The sequence below is a fragment of the Daucus carota genome, chromosome 3 (assembly GCF_001625215.2).
Source record: "Daucus carota subsp. sativus chromosome 3, DH1 v3.0, whole genome shotgun sequence".
NCBI lineage: Eukaryota > Viridiplantae > Streptophyta > Magnoliopsida > Apiales > Apiaceae > Daucus > Daucus carota.
The window spans coordinates 58459578-58483448 of NC_030383.2; the positions used below are offsets into that span (position 1 = coordinate 58459578).

At 33.3% G+C, this 23871-nt stretch overlaps 2 protein-coding genes and 1 pseudogene across 2 annotated transcripts; all 3 read right to left on the reverse strand.

The window, feature by feature from the left end:
- Positions 1 to 2256: 2256 nt before the first annotated feature.
- On the reverse strand, positions 2257 to 4499 carry LOC108211789 (L-type lectin-domain containing receptor kinase IV.1-like). The gene has a single exon (XM_017383474.2). The coding sequence runs from the start codon at positions 4411 to 4413 to the stop codon at positions 2425 to 2427; it is 1989 nt and encodes a 662-aa protein (XP_017238963.1). The 5' UTR covers positions 4414 to 4499; the 3' UTR covers positions 2257 to 2424.
- A 3714-nt stretch (positions 4500 to 8213) lies between these two features.
- On the reverse strand, positions 8214 to 10408 carry LOC108214512 (L-type lectin-domain containing receptor kinase IV.1-like; annotated as a pseudogene).
- A 6295-nt stretch (positions 10409 to 16703) lies between these two features.
- Positions 16704 to 18924, reverse strand: LOC108214513 (L-type lectin-domain containing receptor kinase IV.1-like). Its single transcript, XM_017386533.2, has 2 exons — positions 18177 to 18924; positions 16704 to 18104 (listed from the first exon to the last, which is right to left on the reverse strand). The coding sequence occupies exons 1-2, from the start codon at positions 18829 to 18831 to the stop codon at positions 16840 to 16842; spliced, it is 1920 nt and encodes a 639-aa protein (XP_017242022.1). The 5' UTR covers positions 18832 to 18924; the 3' UTR covers positions 16704 to 16839.
- Between the last annotated feature and the right edge of the window lie 4947 nt (positions 18925 to 23871).

Consider the following 23871-nt stretch of genomic DNA (forward strand, 5'->3'; position numbering starts at 1 on the left):
GCATTTTTTTTCAAAAGATAGTAAAATCGCAAAAAAAAGTAGAAAAAATGATATTTTTGATGAATTCTCATGAATATTTAGGAAAATATTAAATTTTAACACGTTCAGCATTTTTTAACTATTATGATCATTATAATCATGTGTAATGATTAAAAAGTGTTGGACGAACGTCATCAAACCCTTAAGAAGTGATTGGATATTTTTAAAAATGTTACAATCATAATGATCTATGATAATCTAAATGATAAACCTAGTGCAGAAGCGTCTACGTTATCATGAAATTCAGAGAAAATACTCATACATGTGTATTATTGGAGTAGCAGGAAGATATTATGGTATCGTAATCAAAGTAAGGATCTATATTTTATTTAAAAAATTAGATTTATATAAATTTTATTAAATATTACGAAGGTGGTTTATATTCATTATTTAACAAAAAAGCAAGATTTTTTTCGATTCTTACTTATTTTCAAAAATTAAAAAATTAAAAAATTATATTTGAAAAATAAGATAAATCAAACACAAGTAAAACTTTATCTCTGACCTCATATTTTTTAAACACTTATCAATAGATTAAAGACCGTTTGGTTGGAGATAACAAGAAAAATGAAAAAGAAACCAATTAATCTCGTTTCATACATCATGCTTTTAAAAAAAATCATCAAAAAATTATCCATTTAATCGAACAAAGTTGTATTTTTGTTGTTGGGTTTTAGATTTACCCACCATTTGTGATGAATCCATTCCTCGCCTATGTATTTGTTTTCCCGTTTTTCATTCTTTTTTCATGTTCATTTTCAATTTATTTCAGAAATCTTTAAAAATAATTGTAATAATGTTAAATATTTTTAAAAATCAAAAATTATTTTCATTTAATCTCATCTCTTTTTCCAAATTTCATTCCATTCAAACTAAACGGTCCCTGATGCAGTTGAAGACTTGGGATTGAATGGTGGCCTGGCCTTGTTGAGAAGTAGAATCTGTTAGCCTTAAGAGCAAGTTGAAGAGAACCCCTATAACTTGTCTTAAGTTATAATTTAAGGCACTTGATGAAAAATGTTGATCCAAGAGTGTCCTAGTGATGCCTTATATCACTAGGACAATCTCTTCAAGCCCTATTAATAGGGCACCTCTCTCCTTGCCCTATCCAATATTTTACTCCCTCTGTCCCATTTTAACTGATGTTTGACTTTTTAGCACGTATATTGAGATGTAAAAAAACAATATCTACACTCAATAAAATAATTCAATTCTTATATCAAATAAAAGTTTAGGTTCTAAACTTTTATTTGATATAAATTCTATAAAAAATTATTATGTTTAGATGTGATTTTTTTAACATCTTAAAATACGTATAAAAAAGTCAAAAGCAGTTAAAATGGGACGGAGGGAGTAATATAAAATTTTATATCCACCCTCTTTCTCTCTCTACTTTATATTGTGTTTTATGATGAAAGGAAGACTTTAATAATAAAATATTAAACATATATTGAAAATAAGGCACATTGTTGGAGTTGAACTTACATAACCATGTCCTAAATCACTAGGACATCATATTTTATATTATATTTGGGGCTCTAACTAGGACATTGTTGGACTTGCTCTAAGAGACCGTTCTTTGTGAGACTCTTCATGAACCTCTACAAATTTCAGTGTCTTCCTCGAAAAACAAAATATGCTAGAATTCGTCATCAACAATATGATACCGAATGTTTTTCAAAAAAAAAAAAAACAATATGATACCGAAGTTAGCAGTAACCGAATCGTTAAAAGCTTGATTTCTTCAAATATTTATATAAATTAAATACAATAAAACGAGTACATCTAAACATAAAATGAATTAGCTTAAATGACGAATCTTGACAATCTTTTTGAGTTGTTTTTCACTACGCAGGAACTAATTTAATCATCGACTACGTCAAGGAAAGAGACATGGTTGGTGCTTACAGCTGCTTAGTCCAAGTTTGAAAAGAATGCGAAATTACTTGCTAACGCTGCATTGACTCGTGAGGGCATGACTTATGATCATTATCGTGAAAAGCGTGAATCGGACTTAATCGTTGAAGTCACGGAATAAAAATTTATCAGAAATTATTTGAATTGATCATGAATTAATTAGAGTGATCGACAATTGATGAGAGATTTAATCAATTCGGCGAAATACAGAACATGGATTAATCGTGATTAATCACCGACTTTTAAAACAGAGCTCATGATATAACTACGTTGCATATTTAAAAAAAAGAACTAAAAAGCTATATAATCCTTCAAATTCATATATTTATAATTTAACCACGATGTTTAAAAATGCAAAATGCTTATATCTGCTTATTGTTTATAACTAAGTATGCACGATAAATTCTAAATAATACAAGCTAAATCAGCCGGTGATTTATCTGCGGCCAAAGAAAAATACAAGTTGATTTATCTGCCACTAAAGAGAAATGATTCGACATCAGAGTATGGTTGAGTCGATGTGGTTGAAACATCAACCGTGTCCTTTCCGAATGTAAATCCAGTCTGAGAAAGATCAAGGTCAGATAATTCTGGCATTTGTTCATAACCATTTAAGTACTGCACAACTTGTTGCATACTTGGCCTGACATTCGGATCGCCACAAGAGCACAACAAGCCAAGCTTCAACACCAACTCCACTTCCTTTACAACATAGTCTACTCCCAGTTTGCGATCAACTGCTTGAATGATTTCACCGTTGTTCCACAAAGAACAGACCTGATCCACCAAAAGTACTTCTTTTCGTGCATCTATGGGCCTTCGACCACAGACAACCTCAAGTAGAAATGCCCCGAAAGAGTAGACATCGGTGCTAGTTGTGGCCTTGCCGGTCCGAGCCTGTTCAGGGGCTAAATATCCAATTGTTCCAACAATGTGAGTAGTCTGAGTGTCCGTTCCATGATCGTACAATCTTGCTAGCCCAAAGTCTCCTAATCTTGCATTCATATCACTATCTAATAATACATTACTAGCTTTGACATCTCTGTGAATCACCACTTGCTCCCAATCTTGATGTAGATACTTCAGCCCTGCTGCCACACCTTTGATGACTCGAAATCTGTGTGTCCAGTTCAGCACAACCTCCGGGCTGTTGTAAAGGAACCTGTCCAAACTACCATTAGGCATATAGTCATATACCAAAAGTAATTCTCCTTTTCGACGACAATACCCCAGGAGCTGAACAATATTCCGATGTCTAAGCCTCCCAATACTTACAATTTCTGCGACAAATTCTCTCATTCCCTGTCTTGATTCATGGGAAACTCTTTTCACTGCAACTTCAATTTTTGAAATTGGTAATACACCCCTGTACACCCTACCAAAACCTCCTATCCCCACGAGCATTTTATTGTCGAATCCTTCAGTGGCAACATAGAGATCCTTGTACTTGAATCTATGTGGCCCATAATCAAGTTCCCAATCTTCAAGAACTTCTGCAAATTTCTTTTTCCTCCACGCGTAGTAAACTATGCCTGAAATTGTCAGTAACAAAATAATCACCACAATAAATGGTAACTCAATTCTCAGAAAAATTGATTTTTTCTTAGGTCCAATTCGAGGAAGCTTGGGGAGTTTGGAAAGATCACTAGCCATCCCATTCACCTTAAAGCTCCATCCAAGAACATAATGAGATCCAAAAGTGGTACCCGTGGTTGAACTAAAGCCCACATACATTTCTTCATTTATAACTGAATCAAGATCATAATTTAAAGACAAGAGTGGCTTCTTCGGCTTCCCAATGTTCACCGGAGCTACAGTGACATTAATTTGCTTTTCCAATCCACTATATTCCACCCATAGTTGCATAACTTTGCCACTAGCAAGTGTCAAATTCTGAAACTCCTTTTTTGTATCATCAAAATAAGCTGCTGTCAAAGAGGCTTCTGAATCTAAACTATTAATATCAATCCCAACATGGTTATCATCAATATCACCAAACTGTTTGTTCTGAATGGTATCCAGCTCCACCGCGAAAACATGGTTGGTTGCATTTCCATTGCTGGTGACATTAAAGAGGCCAAGAAACTCGACCGATTCAGCATTTGGAAGGCCTCTTGTTGGAGCAATAACAAAACTAATCCCATGGGCGCTCATGCCATATACCCTTGGAACTATGGCGAAAACGAAAGTGGTTGAGAAAGAAGCAACCGAAGAAGAATTAGTACCATCTTTCAAAGAGTTTTTGTTCTTGAATTTGATTGGCTTAGTATAAAAGGCCTGGCCTTGCTGAGAAGTAGCATTGGTGAGCTTTAAAAGACCGTTTGGTGTGAGAATGGCTGCACCTTGTAGGCTCATGTTTTTCGATTCGAAGCCATTGAAGGTGAATTCAGATACTTCATCTGCTGAAACTAGTGTGCACACCAAAAGAATCAGGAGGACTGCAAGTTTGATCAACATGATTGATTATAGTCTTTAGAGTGTTGTTTTCTTTTGGTGTGAGAGAACTTCCTACATGCATGTAGATTTTTATACACATCCAAGTTGGAAAAGTATGCATTGGCTTAAAATAATAAGTTATATAAAAGTGTAACACATTGACTTTCGTTTTATAATGTTTTTTCAATTTTAAATTATTTTTTTAACTTATCACATAGACACGTGTTTCTTGATTGATTAATAATAGATATCACTAGTTGAGAAGCCGCGCGTTGCGGCGGCCTATAAAAATTATATTAATGATTCAATATTAATATTTGTAGAGTACAATAATTTTGTGGTTGTTTATAAAAAATGTATTAGTGATTAAAATTTAATTTTTTTAGTATAAAATTGCAAAATTTGGACTATAATTCATGGTGAAAAACTAAAAATAAATTTTTGCACGTAATTAACAATTTAAAGCACGACGAATCTTAATTTTATTTGTGTTTCTTTTTTTAAAAGTAATTATGTTCTTGCATTGTCACCTTCCTCCAATTTTTTTTGGATTGATTGTGCACAAAAAAATCTAACATAAATCCGTGACATAGCGGTCTATAACTACCGTTACGTATAACAACCTTTATTTTTTAATACTGTATAAACAGTCTTCACTTAAAAGTTGTTTGAATGGAGCAAACAAATAATGCATGAATAATATTTTCCTGTATACAAAGTAAATCGCAAAAAAATTAAAAACAACAAACATGTCCGATGAACAAAACAAATATTATAAAAGAATAACCAACAAACATACATCACTAATAACAAACATACATCACTAATAGTTAGTTTATTGATATCATCCATCAATATCATGTCAAGACTATAATTTTCTCCCGTGTTTGGATTTGTCGACTCCCACATAGCGGTCTATAACTGTCTTTGCTTGCAACAACCTTTAATTCTTTTTTTAATACCGTATAAACAGCCTTCACTTATCGTTGTGGAAGAACGGCACCACCGAGTTAGAAATCGAGCAAGAGAACTATCACCAGAGAGAGATAGGATTGTGGTATTGAGGGAGATTAGGTTGTGTTTAGATGATCCAAAACCCCACAACCTATAAGAGTATTTATAGGTGCAGAGAGACTTGTGTGCTACTCTTTTCTATAATTAAATAATCTGAAACAAAATTAGATTAAAACTTTCAAACTGCTATATTCCATAAATGATCTGAAACAAAATCAGATTCTGAAAATATCTGAAACTAAAAAAGGTAGTTCTAATTTTTGATAATTTTCATTCGAAAATTCCAAAAAATTAGAAAAATATAATGGAGCGATGTAAGAGGCGCCACCTATACGCCCCTCGCGTCTACTCTATATAGAAACAAAATCAGATTAAAACTTTCAAGCTACTTTATTCCACTGAAACAAAATCAAATTCTGAAACTTGCTTCTAATATATCAGAAACTAAAAAAAACAGTTCTATCGCTTCTTCTTTATATAGAAACAAAATCAGATTAAAACTTTGAAGCTACTATATTCTATAAATAATACAAAATCAAATTCTGAAACTTCCTTCTAATATATCCGAAATTAAAAAAAGGTATTTCTATTGCTTCTCCTTTATATTGAAACAAAATCATATTAAAACTTGCAAGCTACTATATTCCATAAATAATCTGAAACAAAATCAGATTCTGAAACTTACTTCTAATATATCTGAAACTAAAAAAAGTAATTCTAATTTTTGATATTTTTCATCCAAAAATTTGAAAAAATTAAAAAAAATAAAACGAAGCGATGTGAGAGGCGCCACCTACACGCCCCTCGCTTCTCCTTTATATAAGTATATTGATTTCGATTGATTTATAATAAATATGACTTTAAATTCATGCCTACTCGTGAAATCACGGGCATAAATTTTAGTTTCGAATTTAAATGAAAAAAATTAATAAGTCCTAAATGTAGAAGTTATAATTTAATCTTATTTAAAACCAGAAATTAATGAATATTATATGATTTTGATTTTATTAATTTTTTAATAAAAATTAATTTAATCACTCAAATGATAATTCCTTAAATTTATAATTATTATTGTCATATTCTAAATAACTTATGAACGTTTTATAATATAAAATTACTCAAATAAATTATAAAAAATAATTATTATTTAAAATTCATCAAAACACATATGCATCAAAACACATATGCATGAATTTATATCCAGTTAACCAGGGGTGATCACGGTCTGATTTAAACCACAAAATCCGCATAAATCAATCCGATATTAATCTGATCCAAACAGAAACCGAAATGAGGTTTACGGTTTCGGTTCGACTAATTTAAAAAACCGTGGTTTGTGGGTTAGTTTAGTTTTTATATTAAACCAACCCGTTATAAAACCGAACCGCATATTTATATATATATAATATAAATATTTAATATTATATATATACAAAATATTAATTTTATATAAATATATTAATTTATTAGTTTATACTTGCTGGGTTGTTATCAATACCAACTACAAGTTATATTAATTCACTAATTCAGTAATCCAAGATTTCGATTCAAGTTTATGCATTTTATTAGACTAAAGTTTGTATTTTAATTTAACTATGTGAAATTGTGCAAATGGAGACAAAATGAAACCTTATTTTTTAGTATTATTCATGAATCCTCATCTCTGGTTAAAAGTATTAGTCATAGACCGATCAATCCGCTAAACCGAACCATCAAAATCCGTACCGCATGGTCCGGGTTAATTGGTTTGCGGGTCACGGGTTGGTTTAAGATTTTAAAAAACCGCTAATGTATGGTTTGGTTCCGGTTCTACCTTCAATCCGAACCAAACCGAACCGCGATCACCCTACAGTTAACTACAGGAAGTTAATTTCAAAAAATTTCAAGCCCCAGATCTAACGTCACATACTACATGCATGGTGCATATATTAACATCATATATGAATATGAATACAGGGTGGTAGAACCGGTGCTAAAAATAGATAGAACGACTAAAGTTTTGCTGTATAATCCTAAATTTTATATAAATTTTCAGTATTTGAATTTAAATTTGAAATATAATACATAAACAGTGACAATTTTTTTTGCGTGTGAAGTCAGGCTGCAAAATTTTTATTAATACAAGTTTCAAGGTTCTTAAGCTGATAGTTTTCAGAAAAAAAAATGAACCACGTATATATATAATAAATTCCAGGACCGTGAGCCTATAAATCATTGAACCACCGGTCTTGCCGGTCACTAGCGACGACGACTTTTGAAGGCGACGTAGAGTGGTGCCTTGTACTTGGCGTCACTTCTCTATCTTCGGAGCATTTCCAAGAACCTTCTTTCTATTTCTTTTATAAACAAATGATTTTATTTAAACAAAATACTTAACCAAACAAATATGAAAGAGTAATGCTAAGTGCATATAATCATGTATAGAAAATATGAACAAATCAACTTAGATGCAATGTTTTAATTGGTTGATTAGGAGCTATTCCAATTAAAACCCATGTGTATAAAATTTTGTACACAATTATGTGCACAAAATATTTTCCAATATTAAATTTATTCACTGCGTCTGTAAATCAAAATTACTTAAGAGTTGATACCTACAAAGACCAGACTACTGGATCCTAATATATCCAGAAGAAATGGCTGCTCATTTCATGCTGCAGAAGTTCCTAGCCTATCATATGGTCTAACAGATTACACCACGGAAAAACTTCTCCAAAGGTTAACAGCATTCAAGTCGGATGAGGTGCTAAATGGTCATCGGGCAAGCCATGTGTTGTTTAAACCGGAGGATATAAAGTTAAATACTTCGTCTTATTCATGATATTTATAATTTAACATCGACATTTAAAAGGCAAAATGATTATATGCGCTTACTGTTTATAGCTAAGTACACACGATGAACTCTAAATAAAACAAGCTGTCATTTATCTACCGCTGGATAGAATGGATTCGACCACAGAGTATGATTGAGTCGATGTGGTTAAAACATCAATTGTGTCATTCTCAAATGTAAATCCAGTTTGAGAAATGCTGAGATCAGATAATTCTGGCAATTGTTCATAACCATCCAAGTACTGCACAACTTGTTGCATACTTGGCCTGACATTTGGATCGACACAAGAGCACAACAAGCCAAGCTTCAACACCAACTCCACTTCCTCTACGACATAATCTACTCCCAGTTTGTGATCAACTGCTTGAATGATTTCACCTTTGTTCCATAAAGAACAAACCTGATCCACCAAAAGTACTTCTTTTCGTACATCTATGGGCCTTCGACCACAAACAACCTCAAGTAGAAAGGCCCCGAAAGAGTAGACATCAGTGCTAGTTGTGGCCTTGCCAGTTCGAGCATGTTCAGGGGCTAAATATCCAATCGTTCCAACAACATGAGTAGTTTGAGTGTCGGTTCCATGATCATACAATCTTGATAGCCCAAAGTCTCCTAATCTTGCATTCATTTCAATATCTAATAATACATTACTCGCCTTAACGTCTCTATGAATCACCACCTGGTCCCAATCTTGATGTAGATACTTCAGCCCTGCTGCCACCCCTTTGATGACTCGAAATCTTTGCTTCCAGTTAAGCATAATGTCCGGGCTGTTGTGAAGGAACCTGTCCAAACTACCATTTGGCATATAGTCGTATACTAAAAGTAACTCTCCTTTACGACGACAATATCCCAGGAGTTGAACAATATTCCTATGCCTAAGTCTGCCAATACTAACAATTTCTGCAATAAATTCTCTCATCCCCTGTCTTGATTCATGGGAAACTTTTTTCACAGCAACTTCTATTTTGGAGATTGGTAAGACACCCCTGTATACCCTACCAAAACCTCCTATCCCCAAAAGCTCCTTATCATCAAATCCTTCAGTGGCAACATAAAGGTCCTTGTACTTGAATCTATGTGGCCCATATTCAAGTTCCCAATCTTCGAGAACTTCTGCAAATTTCTTTTTCCTCCATCTGTAGTAAACTATGCCTGAAATTGTTAGTAACAAAATGATAACCAGTATTAATGGCAACTCAATTGTCAAAAATATATGTTTCTTTTTGGGCCCGATTCGAGGAAGCTTGGGGAGTTTTGAAAGTTCAAGCTCTCTAGCCATGCCATTCACCATGAAGCTCCATCCAAGAACATAATGAGCTGCAAAAGCTAAGGTACCCGTCGTGGAGGAAAAGCCTACATACATCTCTTCGTTTATAATTTTGTCAAGATCATAACGCAGAGACAAGAGTGGTTTCTTTGGCTTACCAATCTTTATATATAGGAGCTAAAGTGACATTAATTTGCTTCTCCAAGTCACTATATTCCACCCAAAGTTGCATAATTTGTCCACCAGGGAGGGTCAAATTCTGAAACTCCTCATTGACATCATCAAAATAACCAGCTGGCCTAGAAACACTTGAATTCAAGCTATTAATATCTATGCCAACATGGTTATCATTGATATCTTGGAATTGCAGGTTCCGAAAGGTATCCAACTCCACTGCAAAAACATGGCTGCTTGCATTTCCATTGCTGGTGGGATTAAAGATACCAAGATACTCACTCGGAGCTGCAGCCGAGAGGTCTTTGGTTGGTGCAATAACGAAACTCATTCCATGAGCACTCACTTGGGAATACTTGGGAACTATGGCGAATACGAAAGTAGTGGAGAAAGAATAGACCAAAGAAGAATTAGTACCATTTTTCAAAGAGTCTTTGTTCTTGAAGGTAATTGAGTTGGAGTAAAAGGCTTGGCCTGCTACGAAAGTAGAATTGGTAAGCTTTAAGAGACCGTTGGGAGTGATGATGGCGACACCGCCGAGGCTGATGTTGTTAGATTGGAAGCCATTGAAGTGAAATTCTTGATCAGCAGAAACTAGTGTGTACATTAATTGAATCAGCAGGAAGGGAAGCTCAGCCAACATATTTAGTTATAGTGTCATGAAGATTCAAACCCTTGATCATCCGCTACGACCAGGGGTGTCCTTCCGTAGACCGACACCACACACACTTTAATGTTTTGTAGAGTATAGTGTTATAAACTATTTTAAAGATTTTTTTGTTGAATATAAATTTGATATTTAAATTTTTATTCAAAAAAAAATTAAAAATAAGTAAAAGAATTATATTTTATAAAAGCAGTGTGTCGAATAGTTAAAAAAATATAAAAATGAATGAGACGGAAGTAATATTGTTAAATATATCAAATTTGTAGAATATATAATGACGAGGCTGAAAACCGATTTTGACTGGTCAGGTTCTACGAATTTATGGACCACAACCCACACAGGCCAGCTGAACTATGACATGTATGATGCATACATATTTTTACAATTATGAGTATATACCATGCATAATAAGAGCAAGAATTTTTTTCTCATTGTTCCTTTTTGTATTTTTTGCAGCATTAAATTCTACATACTCCTGTATGAGATAATTTATCTGGTAAATTCTGTAAATTTGAGATTCGAACCTTCGAAACAGTGAACTTTCAAAGCTGAAGAAAGTTGTCCTTTCGCTGTGCCTTGTACTTGCCGTCACTTCTCTTTCATCTACAGGGAAAGTATCTGGGTGGATTCCTGCTTCCAGTTGCAACTACAATCTATACGAAGAGTTGGCATTAGTAAATATTCCCACATAATTCATAGGTGTGCAAATCGCTGTATTCATTTCATCTTTGTGTAAAAACAGCCAAGACGACATTTGTTATTCCGGTTTCATTACACGGTACTCTCTCCCATAACACATGCATGTCCTCTGTACACACAGATTAAGATTTGTATATATATTACTTCTTCCGTCCCATTTTAGTTGTTACATTTCCTTTTTTGTTGGTTAAATTGACTAATTTTTGACTAAAGATTACAGGTCATTTTTTCATTATTTTAAAAAACTGAAAATTACATCTTAAAGTAGATTAAAAGTTATTTCCGGTGGTATATGTTTTTTATTTTTTCAATTGATAAAATATTAATAAATTCCAGTCAAATTTTGATCCATTTGACGGGCACAAAACCAAATGTGACAACTAAAATGGAACGGAGGAAGTATATAATTAGAAAATTTTAAAATTCTCATTTTGAATATTATTAAGAAGTACATCTAATCAACTAAAATTATGTGTCAATAGTCAAATGACTTGGAAAATACAATTATATAAAATTCAAACCCTTTAATATCTGCTGTAATTTCAACCACACAGGCCAGCTCAACTAGTATAACAAAACATTTAAAGTCACAATACTAGTGAAGAATCTTAAATTAGTTCTTTAACAAAAATCTTGAAAAAAGCATATCATATTTAGTTGATGAGAAAATAATAAATGATATTTAGTTTAGAATTTAAATCAATCAGATCAACCAATTTTATAATTTTGTCCTACCATTTTCAACATGTCAGATCCATATATATATTTTTTTAAAAACGGCCGTTTGGTGCAATGGCTTCACCATTAAGCCTTAAGGCTAATGTTTTCGGATTGGAAGCCATTGAAATTGAATCCAAATTCTTGATCAGCTAAAATTATTGCACACAGAAAATATTGTAGCAGCAAAAATGCAAGTTTGCCGTTTGGCCAAGCTTAAAAAAAGTGATTCTATGCTTAAAGTAAAGAAGTGGAGTAGAAGTGAGAAGTAAATAAGTTAATAAAGTGTTTGGAAAAGAAGCAGAAGTTGTGAGAGAGAAGCTAGCATTCTCGGCTTTTTAAAAGTGTTTCTACTTCTTTACACAAACGGGTCAAGAAAAGCAGAAGCCAGAAACAGGAATTACTTCCGGTTCCCAAACAGCCCCAACATGGTTGTCTACTTGTCTTGGCTTTTAGCATGAAGGAGCCTCACGCATGTGTTATATATTTCTACTAATTAATGAAGTTAAGGAGTCTATGCAACCCTTCACCAAGTTACAGAGACAAGCTGGTCCCTGGCTAGTCTTCTGCTAACAGCTGCCACAGATTTTGCATTGAAATTTCAAACCCTCAATCATCGGCTGCAATTTCCACCACATAGACTCACTGAGCTGTAAGATCTCCCGTCACAAGCTGATGCATTGGTGCACGTATATTTCAGGATTCTTTCATGCCGCGGAATAAAGAAAGCGAACTTAGACTATAAGCCTGACTGAATTTCGAATAACAGTATTACATCTTATTTTTCAAGTCCTAACGTTATTAAACCTTTTAAGTAGTTCTTGTCTTCTTGAAGATATTAAAATTGCAAGCTTTACTTCCAATTTTATGTTATCATAAGCAATTTACTTTTAACAATTCGTTATTAAACCTTTTAAGTAGTTCTTGAAGATAATTACAACAAGAAACATGTCACCAGAGGATAGAGATCTCAAGATATCATAAGAACAACTTTATAAAATCAGAGTAAAGTGTACATCTTTTTGCTAATTTCATTCACTCTGTAAAAGACTGTTACTCAGACAAGATGAACTAGTGCGATGTCTTATATATAGCTCATCTACCGCTGCTGAGAAATGATTCGACAGCAGATGACGGATGAGATGATGTGGTGAAATTACTGAATCCTCTGTCACTTTTGTACGCGATTTCAGACTGAGAAATACTGTCAAAATAAGATAGCTCTCACTAGTGCGATTTCAACCTGGTTGCATGATCAGTTGGGGTTGTCCGATTGAGACTTTTTCAAAGTATTAATGAAATCCGCTCTAAATTTGGCAAAAAAACAATTGATAACACACATACTTGTAATCCTTAAAAGAAAAATCTAATCATAGAGAGGGCCGGTAACATTAACAACCATACGAGTAGGATCATTAGCCGTATCGGCTACTAAGTTAAAAAGAAATCTAGATATACATATATCATTGCTGGTTGCGCAGAGGTTGGGAGGACATTCATCAACAATTATGACGTTGTGTTCGCCTTTGTTCTTGCATACTGGGGGACCTACACACGCAAATGTTATACGTTGGCCGCACATTTCTTTCCTAAACACTTTTCCCACAGCTGCGACAGCTACTCCCATCTCTCTGTCTCCATAGCATAACGTTGCTGCGATCGAATCCATGTAAAAGAAATATGTGATAAATAAAATGTTGCATAGCTTAGAAAACTACATGCCAAATATATGTGTGTCAGGATTTCAATACAATTATAACATGCAAAATCATCATGTTTTTCTGATTTAAATTTCGCTATAGCAATACTCACATTTAAAATCTTCCCTAAAAGTTGCGACAACAAGTTTTGACGAAGAGACGGAGGAGAGACTGCAAACAACAGCCAAGGTTATTAAAATCTTGATCCCTGTATACATTGTTTTTTGAGGAATCTTGATGACCAGGTGATTGAGATCATTTGTTTTATAACTAGTTTGGTGAGACTATTTATTAATATATAGGTTTGGTTGTGGTAATGCATTGATCACCGCTAAAAATGTTTCAAATTTTGTCCCAAATAATGTGGAAAAAAATGATTGATTCTAATTGAGTAGTTTATGTGCACACACAGATCTCATTACTATTATGTGACTGGAACTAATCAAATAATGCCAACTGATATTTGGATAAAAAGAAATTAGAAACAATTTTTAGATAGTATTTTCCATAAGAATAATATATGTTGATGGACAACCATTAAAATGCATTAGGAAAGATCACAAATGCATGCTACAGATTCTTGATCGCTAGCTAGATGATCGTGTAATCACCAAGACTTCCATGAAGGGAAAGACCAAAAGGCAGAGGCCATTAGTAGACGGTGATTTCTGCGGTTACTAATTACTTACTAATTACTAATTATTTTGATTTGAATATATTCGAGTATATTTGAAAATACTACTAGTACATAAGAGAATTAGAAAAAGTCAATAATTTGTCATAAAACAATTCAACTTTAGCTACAAAATATTAATTAATCTTAAAAGAACATGTGAACAACATAATTCAAACATGTGTTCGATATATTTAAGAAACAAGCAATAATATTTAAATAAGTAAAATTATCCGTATAACAAAAAGACATAAATAAGTCAATAAGATAAAAATATAAAGAAATTAGATAAAAAAATTATTTTTATATTATACTAAGAAAAATCAAAATTTTTCGTGTGTGTATATATATATATATATTTATATTTATATTTATATTCGCGAGATATGCTATATATAAATTAGTGATATGTTATGTACAAATTAGTGATTTCTGTAGTTAAAAATAGTGATAAAAAACTGACCAGAAACTGATTTTTAATTTAGGCTAATTTGGTTTCTATTGGAGTAGGACTCTACATACATACATACATACATACATACATACATACATACATACATACATACATACATACATACATACATATATCCTTTGATAACAAGTTACTAAACAAGATCTCAACCAAAAAATTAGATTGAGGTTTTATTGAAAAACGTAAATAGAAAAAATGATAAGAGAGTGAACGGGTTCAATTGATTAGGGTTTTAGGATCTGAAAATGCAGAAGTGACGGGTTAAAACCCTAATTATGGGAGTCGACTCTCAAAACAAATACTCCGTCCATCTCATATTATGTGTTCTTTTTGGTTAATTTGATCAAAATTTGACCATTAACTAAAAAATTATTTAATATTTTAAAATTTTGAAAATTAGATTTAAAGGGGATTAAATATATTTTCTAATAAAATAAAATTTTTTAATCTTTTTAAGTTGGATAATATGTGTAATTTGCGGTCAAAGTTTATTCAATTTGACTAATCAATAATCAAAATAAGACATATAATATGAGATGGGAGAGTATATTTGTATCGAATCAATCTTTTTAACAAGATTTTGGAAAGATAGTAGCGTGAACTCCCACAATATTTTTTTATGTTTCTTTATTTTATAATTTATATTACAATTACTACTATGTTATTTCCTCTGTTCCCTTTTACATTTTCATTTTCAAAATAAATTTTGTTCCTATTTACATGTCCATTTAGACTTTCAAAACAAATTTAATGATAGTTTTAAAACTCTATCCCCATAATTTCTATTTCCAAAACTTGACTTATTTAAAACTTGGTTGAATGCACATTTTCAAGACATTAATTTGGGATATTCTACCATTTTCAAAATATTAATTAGAATTATTCAAGGAAAAATTTGTAGAATCAATTATTTCTTGACGTCAGACAATACTAGGTACCCAAATTATGTTCTCAAAATTGTTCTCAAATAGGTGATGTGTCAATTTGGAATGTTTATATGGGTGAGGTTGGTGTAACTATAGGGGTTCATGTCTATTTAATAGCTCGATATCTAGTTAGACGATAACACGTGTAATTTGGGAAACTTTTGGAAAACTTTTTTTGGGTACCTAACATTTTCCATCTTAAATAGATCAACAGCCTTTCTTTTCTTTTCTTTTTTCCTAATTTGATCTAGAGGCATTTACTGTCACTGTTTGCATTTTTCTGGGAGGATGATCGGACGGTTTAGATTTGATCTGGTGAGGACTAGTCGTCATGTTTTGATTGGATGCAACTTAAAAAATTACTCCCTCCGTCCCAATTTAGATAAGCATTTTCCTCATTTCACACATATTAAGAAGTATTAAATGATTGTTCCTTTTTTCCATCTTTACCCATATTTATTGTGTTAACTTCTTTTGTATGGAGTATTAGCTAGTGGTTCATTGAAAATGATAAATAAGAGAGGATAACAACGGAAGATTGTTGATAAATATGCATAGAAAAGTGAGAGGCTCAACTATTTTGGGATAAATTTTTTTCTCAAAAGGGTCATCTAATTTAAGATGGAGAGAGTAGCAAATGTCAAGTGACTATGTCCTGAAGACTTGGCAGTGTCCGACTCCTACTATTACGATCACGCAGTTTATTCCCCTGCTCCTGTAAATCAAAGTTACTTAAGAGTTAAGAGTGATACCTACAAAGACCAGACTACTGGATCCTAATAATCATATCCAGAAGAAATGCCTGCTCATTGCATAAAGTAGAAGTTCCTGCCCTATCATATGGTCCAACAGATTACACCAAGGAAAAACATCTTTAGAGGTTAACAGCGTTCCAAGTCGGATGAGGTGCTAAGTTATATTACGATGTCCAAGTCTGCCAACACTTTCGATTTCTAGTTTCTGCCATAAATTCTCCCATTCCATGAATTTCTTGAAACTCTTTTTACTACAACTTTTATTTCAGACGCCTGCAAGACACCTTTGTAAATCGACATAAATATACGTTGTAAATTGAGGAAAAAAGGAGATGTATTAAAAAGCTTCGTTTATAATCAAGTAACAAAATCGAAATTATCTAGACAAGAGAAATATTTCTCATGCCGAAGGATAAAAAGTTAAATACCTCGTCTTATTCATGATATTTAGAATTAAACATCGACGTTTAAAAGGCAAAAAGATTATACGCGCTTACTGTTTATAACTAAGTACACACAATGAACTCTAAATATTACAAGTTGTGATTTATCTACCGCTGGATAGAAAGGATTCGACCACAGAGTATGATTGAGTCGATGTGGTCAAAACATCAACTGTGTCATTTTCAAATGTAAATCCAGTCTGAGAAATGCTAAGATCAGATAATTCTGGCAATTGTTCATAACCACCCAAGTACTGCACAACTTGTTGCATACTAGGCCTGACATTTGGATCGACACAAGAGCACAACAAGCCAAGCTTCAGCACCAACTCCACTTCCTCTACGACATAATCTACTCCCAGTTTGTGATCAACTGCTTGAATGATTTCACCTTTGTTCCATAAAGAACAAACCTGATCCACCAAAAGTACTTCTTTTCGTACATCTATGGGCCTTCGACCACAAACAACCTCAAGTAGAAAGGCCCCGAAAGAGTAGACATCGGTGCTAGTTGTGGCCTTGCCAGTTCGAGCATGTTCAGGGGCTAAATATCCAATCGTTCCAACAACATGAGTGGTTTGAGTGTCCGTTCCATGATCATACAATCTTGATAGCCCAAAGTCCCCTAATCTTGCATTCATATCAATATCTAATAATACATTACTCGCCTTAACGTCTCTATGAATCACCACCTGGTCCCAATCTTGATGTAGATACTTCAGCCCTGCTGCCACCCCTTTGATGACTCGAAGTCTTTGCTTCCAGTTGAGCATAATGTCCGGGCTGTTGTGAAGGAACCTGTCCAAACTACCATTTGGCATATAGTCGTATACTAAGAGTAACTCTCCTTTACGACGACAATATCCCAAGAGTTGAACAATATTCCTATGTCTAAGTCTGCCAATACTTACAATTTCTGCAATAAATTCTCTCATCCCCTGTCTTGATTCATGAGAATCTCTTTTCACTGCAACTTCTATTTTGGAGACTGGTAAGACACCCCTGTATACCCTGCCAAAACCTCCTATCCCCAGGAGCTCCTTATCGTCAAATCCTTCAGTGGCAACATAAAGATCCTTGTACTTGAATCTATGTGGCCCATATTCAATTTCCCAATCTTCAAGAACTTCTGCAAATTTCTTTTTCCTCCATCTGTAGTAAACTATGCCTGAAATTGTTAGTAACAAAATGATAACCAGTATTAATGGCAACTCAATTGTCAAAAATATATGTTTCTTTTTGGGCCCGATTCGAGGAAGCTTGGGGAGTTTTGAAAGTTCAAGCTCTCTAGCCATGCCATTCACCATGAAGCTCCATCCAAGAACATAATGAGCTGCAAAAGCTAAGGTACCCGTCGTGGAGGAAAAGCCTACATACATCTCTTCGTTTATAATTTTGTCAAGATCATAACGCAGAGACAAGAGTGGTTTCTTTGGCTTACCAATCTTTATAGGAGCTAAAGTGACATTAATTTGCTTCTCCAAGTCACTATATTCCACCCAAAGTTGCATAATTTGTCCACCAGGGAGGGTCAAATTCTGAAACTCCTCATTGACATCATCAAAATAACCAGCTGGCCTAGAAACACTTGAATTCAAGCTATTAATATCTATGCCAACATGGTTATCATTGATATCTTGGAATTGCAGGTTCCGAAAGGTATCCAACTCCACTGCAAAAACATGGCTGCTTGCATTTCCATTGCTGGTGGGATTAAAGATACCAAGATACTCACTCGGAGCTGCAGCCGAGAGGTCTTTGGTTGGTGCAATAACGAAACTCATTCCATGAGCACTCACTTGGGAATACTTGGGAACTATGGCGAATACGAAAGTAGTGGAGAAAGAATAGACCAAAGAAGAATTAGTACCATTTTTCAAAGAGTCTTTGTTCTTGAAGGTAATTGAGTTGGAGTAAAAGGCTTGGCCTGCTACGAAAGTAGAATTGGTAAGCTTTAAGAGACCGTTGGGAGTGATGATGGCGACACCGCCGAGGCTGATGTTGTTAGATTGGAAGCCATTGAAGTGAAATTCTTGATCAGCAGAAACTAGTGTGTACATTAATTGAATCAGCAGGAAGGGAAGCTCAGCCAACATATTTAGTTATAGTGTCATGAAGATTCAAACCCTTGATCATCCGCTACGACCAGGGGTGTCCTTCCGTAGACCGACACCACACACACTTTAATGTTTTGTAGAGTATAGTGTTATAAACTATTTTAAAGATTTTTTTGTTGAATATAAATTTGATATTTAAATTTTTATTCAAAAAAAAATTAAAAATAAGTAAAAGAATTATATTTTATAAAAGCAGTGTGTCGAATAGTTAAAAAAATATAAAAATGAATGAGACGGAAGTAATATTGTTAAATATATCAAATTTGTAGAATATATAATGACGAGGCTGAAAACCGATTTTGACTGGTCAGGTTCTACGAATTTATGGACCACAACCCACACAGGCCAGCTGAACTATGACATGTATGATGCATACATATTTTTACAATTATGAGTATATACCATGCATAATAAGAGCAAGAATTTTTTTCTCATTGTTCCTTTTTGTATTTTTTGCAGCATTAAATTCTACATACTCCTGTATGAGATAATTTATCTGGTAAATTCTGTAAATTTGAGATTCGAACCTTCGAAACAGTGAACTTTCAAAGCTGAAGAAAGTTGTCCTTTCGCTGTGCCTTGTACTTGCCGTCACTTCTCTTTCATCTACAGGGAAAGTATCTGGGTGGATTCCTGCTTCCAGTTGCAACTACAATCTATACGAAGAGTTGGCATTAGTAAATATTCCCACATAATTCATAGGTGTGCAAATCGCTGTATTCATTTCATCTTTGTGTAAAAACAGCCAAGACGACATTTGTTATTCCGGTTTCATTACACGGTACTCTCTCCCATAACACATGCATGTCCTCTGTACACACAGATTAAGATTTGTATATATATTACTTCTTCCGTCCCATTTTAGTTGTTACATTTCCTTTTTTGTTGGTTAAATTGACTAATTTTTGACTAAAGATTACAGGTCATTTTTTCATTATTTTAAAAAACTGAAAATTACATCTTAAAGTAGATTAAAAGTTATTTCCGGTGGTATATGTTTTTTATTTTTTTCAATTTATAAAATATTAATAAATTCCAGTCAAATTTTGATCCATTTGACGGGCACAAAACCAAATGTGACAACTAAAATGGAACGGAGGAAGTATATAATTAGAAAATTTTAAAATTCTCATTTTGAATATTATTAAGAAGTACATCTAATCAACTAAAATTATGTGTCAATAGTCAAATGACTTGGAAAATACAATTATATAAAATTCAAACCCTTTAATATCTGCTGTAATTTCAACCACACAGGCCAGCTCAACTAGTATAACAAAACATTTAAAGTCACAATACTAGTGAAGAATCTTAAATTAGTTCTTTAACAAAAATCTTGAAAAAAGCATATCATATTTAGTTGATGAGAAAATAATAAATGATATTTAGTTTAGAATTTAAATCAATCAGATCAACCAATTTTATAATTTTGTCCTACCATTTTCAACATGTCAGATCCATATATATATTTTTTTAAAAACGGCCGTTTGGTGCAATGGCTTCACCATTAAGCCTTAAGGCTAATGTTTTCGGATTGGAAGCCATTGAAATTGAATCCAAATTCTTGATCAGCTAAAATTATTGCACACAGAAAATATTGTAGCAACAAAAATGCAAGTTTGCCGTTTGGCCAAGCTTAAAAAAAATGATTCTATGCTTAAAGTAAAGAAGTGGAGTAGAAGTGAGAAGTAAATAAGTTAATAAAGTGTTTGGAAAAGAAGCAGAAGTTGTGAGAGAGAAGCTAGCATTCTCGGCTTTTTAAAAGTGTTTCTACTTCTTTACACAAACGGGTCAAGAAAAGCAGAAGCCAGAAACAGGAATTACTTCCGGTTCCCAAACAGCCCCAACATGGTTGTCTACTTGTCTTGGCTTTTAGCATGAAGGAGCCTCACGCATGTGTTATATATTTCTACTAATTAATGAAGTTAAGGAGTCTATGCAACCCTTCACCAAGTTACAGAGACAAGCTGGTCCCTGGCTAGTCTTCTGCTAACAGCTGCCACAGATTTTGCATTGAAATTTCAAACCCTCAATCATCGGCTGCAATTTCCACCACATAGACTCACTGAGCTGTAAGATCTCCCGTCACAAGCTGATGCATTGGTGCACGTATATTTCAGGATTCTTTCATGCCGCGGAATAAAGAAAGCGAACTTAGACTATAAGCCTGACTGAATTTCGAATAACAGTATTACATCTTATTTTTCAAGTCCTAACGTTATTAAACCTTTCAAGTAGTTCTTGTCTTCTTGAAGATATTAAAATTGCAAGCTTTACTTCCAATTTTATGTTATCATAAGCAATTTACTTTTAACAATTCGTTATTAAACCTTTTAAGTAGTTCTTGAAGATAATTACAACAAGAAACATGTCACCAGAGGATAGAGATCTCAAGATATCATAAGAACAACTTTATAAAATCAGAGTAAAGTGTACATCTTTTTGCTAATTTCATTCACTCTGTAAAAGACTGTTACTCAGACAAGATGAACTAGTGCGATGTCTTATATATAGCTCATCTACCGCTGCTGAGAAATGATTCGACAGCAGATGACGGATGAGATGATGTGGTGAAATTACTGAATCCTCTGTCACTTTTGTACGCGATTTCAGACTGAGAAATACTGTCAAAATAAGATAGCTCTCACTAGTGCGATTTCAACCTGGTTGCATGATCAGTTGGGGTTGTCCGATTGAGACTTTTTCAAAGTATTAATGAAATCCGCTCTAAATTTGGCAAAAAAACAATTGATAACACACATACTTGTAATCCTTAAAAGAAAAATCTAATCATAGAGAGGGCCGGTAACATTAACAACCATACGAGTAGGATCATTAGCCGTATCGGCTACTAAGTTAAAAAGAAATCTAGATATACATATATCATTGCTGGTTGCGCAGAGGTTGGGAGGACATTCATCAACAATTATGACGTTGTGTTCGCCTTTGTTCTTGCATACTGGGGGACCTACACACGCAAATGTTATACGTTGGCCGCACATTTCTTTCCTAAACACTTTTCCCACAGCTGCGACAGCTACTCCCATCTCTCTGTCTCCATAGCATAACGTTGCTGCGATCGAATCCATGTAAAAGAAATATGTGATAAATAAAATGTTGCATAGCTTAGAAAACTACATGCCAAATATATGTGTGTCAGGATTTCAATACAATTATAACATGCAAAATCATCATGTTTTTCTGATTTAAATTTCGCTATAGCAATACTCACATTTAAAATCTTCCCTAAAAGTTGCGACAACAAGTTTTGACGAAGAGACGGAGGAGAGACTGCAAACAACAGCCAAGGTTATTAAAATCTTGATCCCTGTATACATTGTTTTTTGAGGAATCTTGATGACCAGGTGATTGAGATCATTTGTTTTATAACTAGTTTGGTGAGACTATTTATTAATATATAGGTTTGGTTGTGGTAATGCATTGATCACCGCTAAAAATGTTTCAAATTTTGTCCCAAATAATGTGGAAAAAAATGATTGATTCTAATTGAGTAGTTTATGTGCACACACAGATCTCATTACTATTATGTGACTGGAACTAATCAAATAATGCCAACTGATATTTGGATAAAAAGAAATTAGAAACAATTTTTAGATAGTATTTTCCATAAGAATAATATATGTTGATGGACAACCATTAAAATGCATTAGGAAAGATCACAAATGCATGCTACAGATTCTTGATCGCTAGATGATCGTGTAATCACCAAGACTTCCATGAAGGGAAAGACCAAAAGGCAGAGGCCATTAGTAGACGGTGATTTCTGCGGTTACTAATTACATACTAATTACTAATTATTTTGATTTGAATATATTCGAGTATATTTGAAAATACTACTAGTACATAAGAGAATTAGAAAAAGTCAATAATTTGTCATAAAACAATTCAACTTTAGCTACAAAATATTAATTAATCTTAAAAGAACATGTGAACAACATAATTCAAACATGTGTTCGATATATTTAAGAAACAAGCAATAATATTTAAATAAGTAAAATTATCCGTATAACAAAAAGACATAAATAAGTCAATAAGATAAAAATATAAAGAAATTAGATAAAAAAATTATTTTTATATTATACTAAGAAAAATCAAAATTTTCTCTATATTTCCAACCTGACAATATTTTCAATTTCATTTAATAATGTTAAATGATAACAGTTTAATGTAATAAATTGTACAAGGCATATGATATGTGAAGGGAGGGGTAAAAGGGTCCGGGGAATAAAAAGAAACTCCCCGCAATGTTTCATTGCAGGGACTTGTATACCCGCAATTATTCATTGCCGGGTCTTTCATACCCGTAATGTTTCATTGCGGGATTGCAATGTTTCATTGCAGGGAGTTTTTTTTTAACCGTAGGATCACAGAATGGAGGGACATGATCTGGTGGCTCGAAACCGATCCCTATCCACCGGTGGCTGTGGACCGGTTTCGTGTGTGTATATATATATATATATTTATATTTATATTTATATTCGCGAGATATGCTATATATAAATTAGTGATATGTTATGTACAAATTAGTGATTTCTGTAGTTAAAAATAGTGATAAAAAACTGACCAGAAACTGATTTTTAATTTAGGCTAATTTGGTTTCTATTGGAGTAGGACTCTCCATACATACATACATACATACATACATACATACATACATACATACATACATACATACATACATACATACATACATACATACATATATCCTTTGATAACAAGTTACTAAACAAGATCTCAACCAAAAAATTAGATTGAGGTTTTATTGAAAAACGTAAATAGAAAAAATGATAAGAGAGTGAACGGGTTCAATTGATTAGGGTTTTAGGATCTGAAAATGCAGAAGTGACGGGTTAAAACCCTAATTATGGGAGTCGACTCTCAAAACAAATACTCCGTCCATCTCATATTATGTGTTCTTTTTGGTTAATTTGATCAAAATTTGACCATTAACTAAAAAATTATTTAATATTTTAAAATTTTGAAAATTAGATTTAAAGG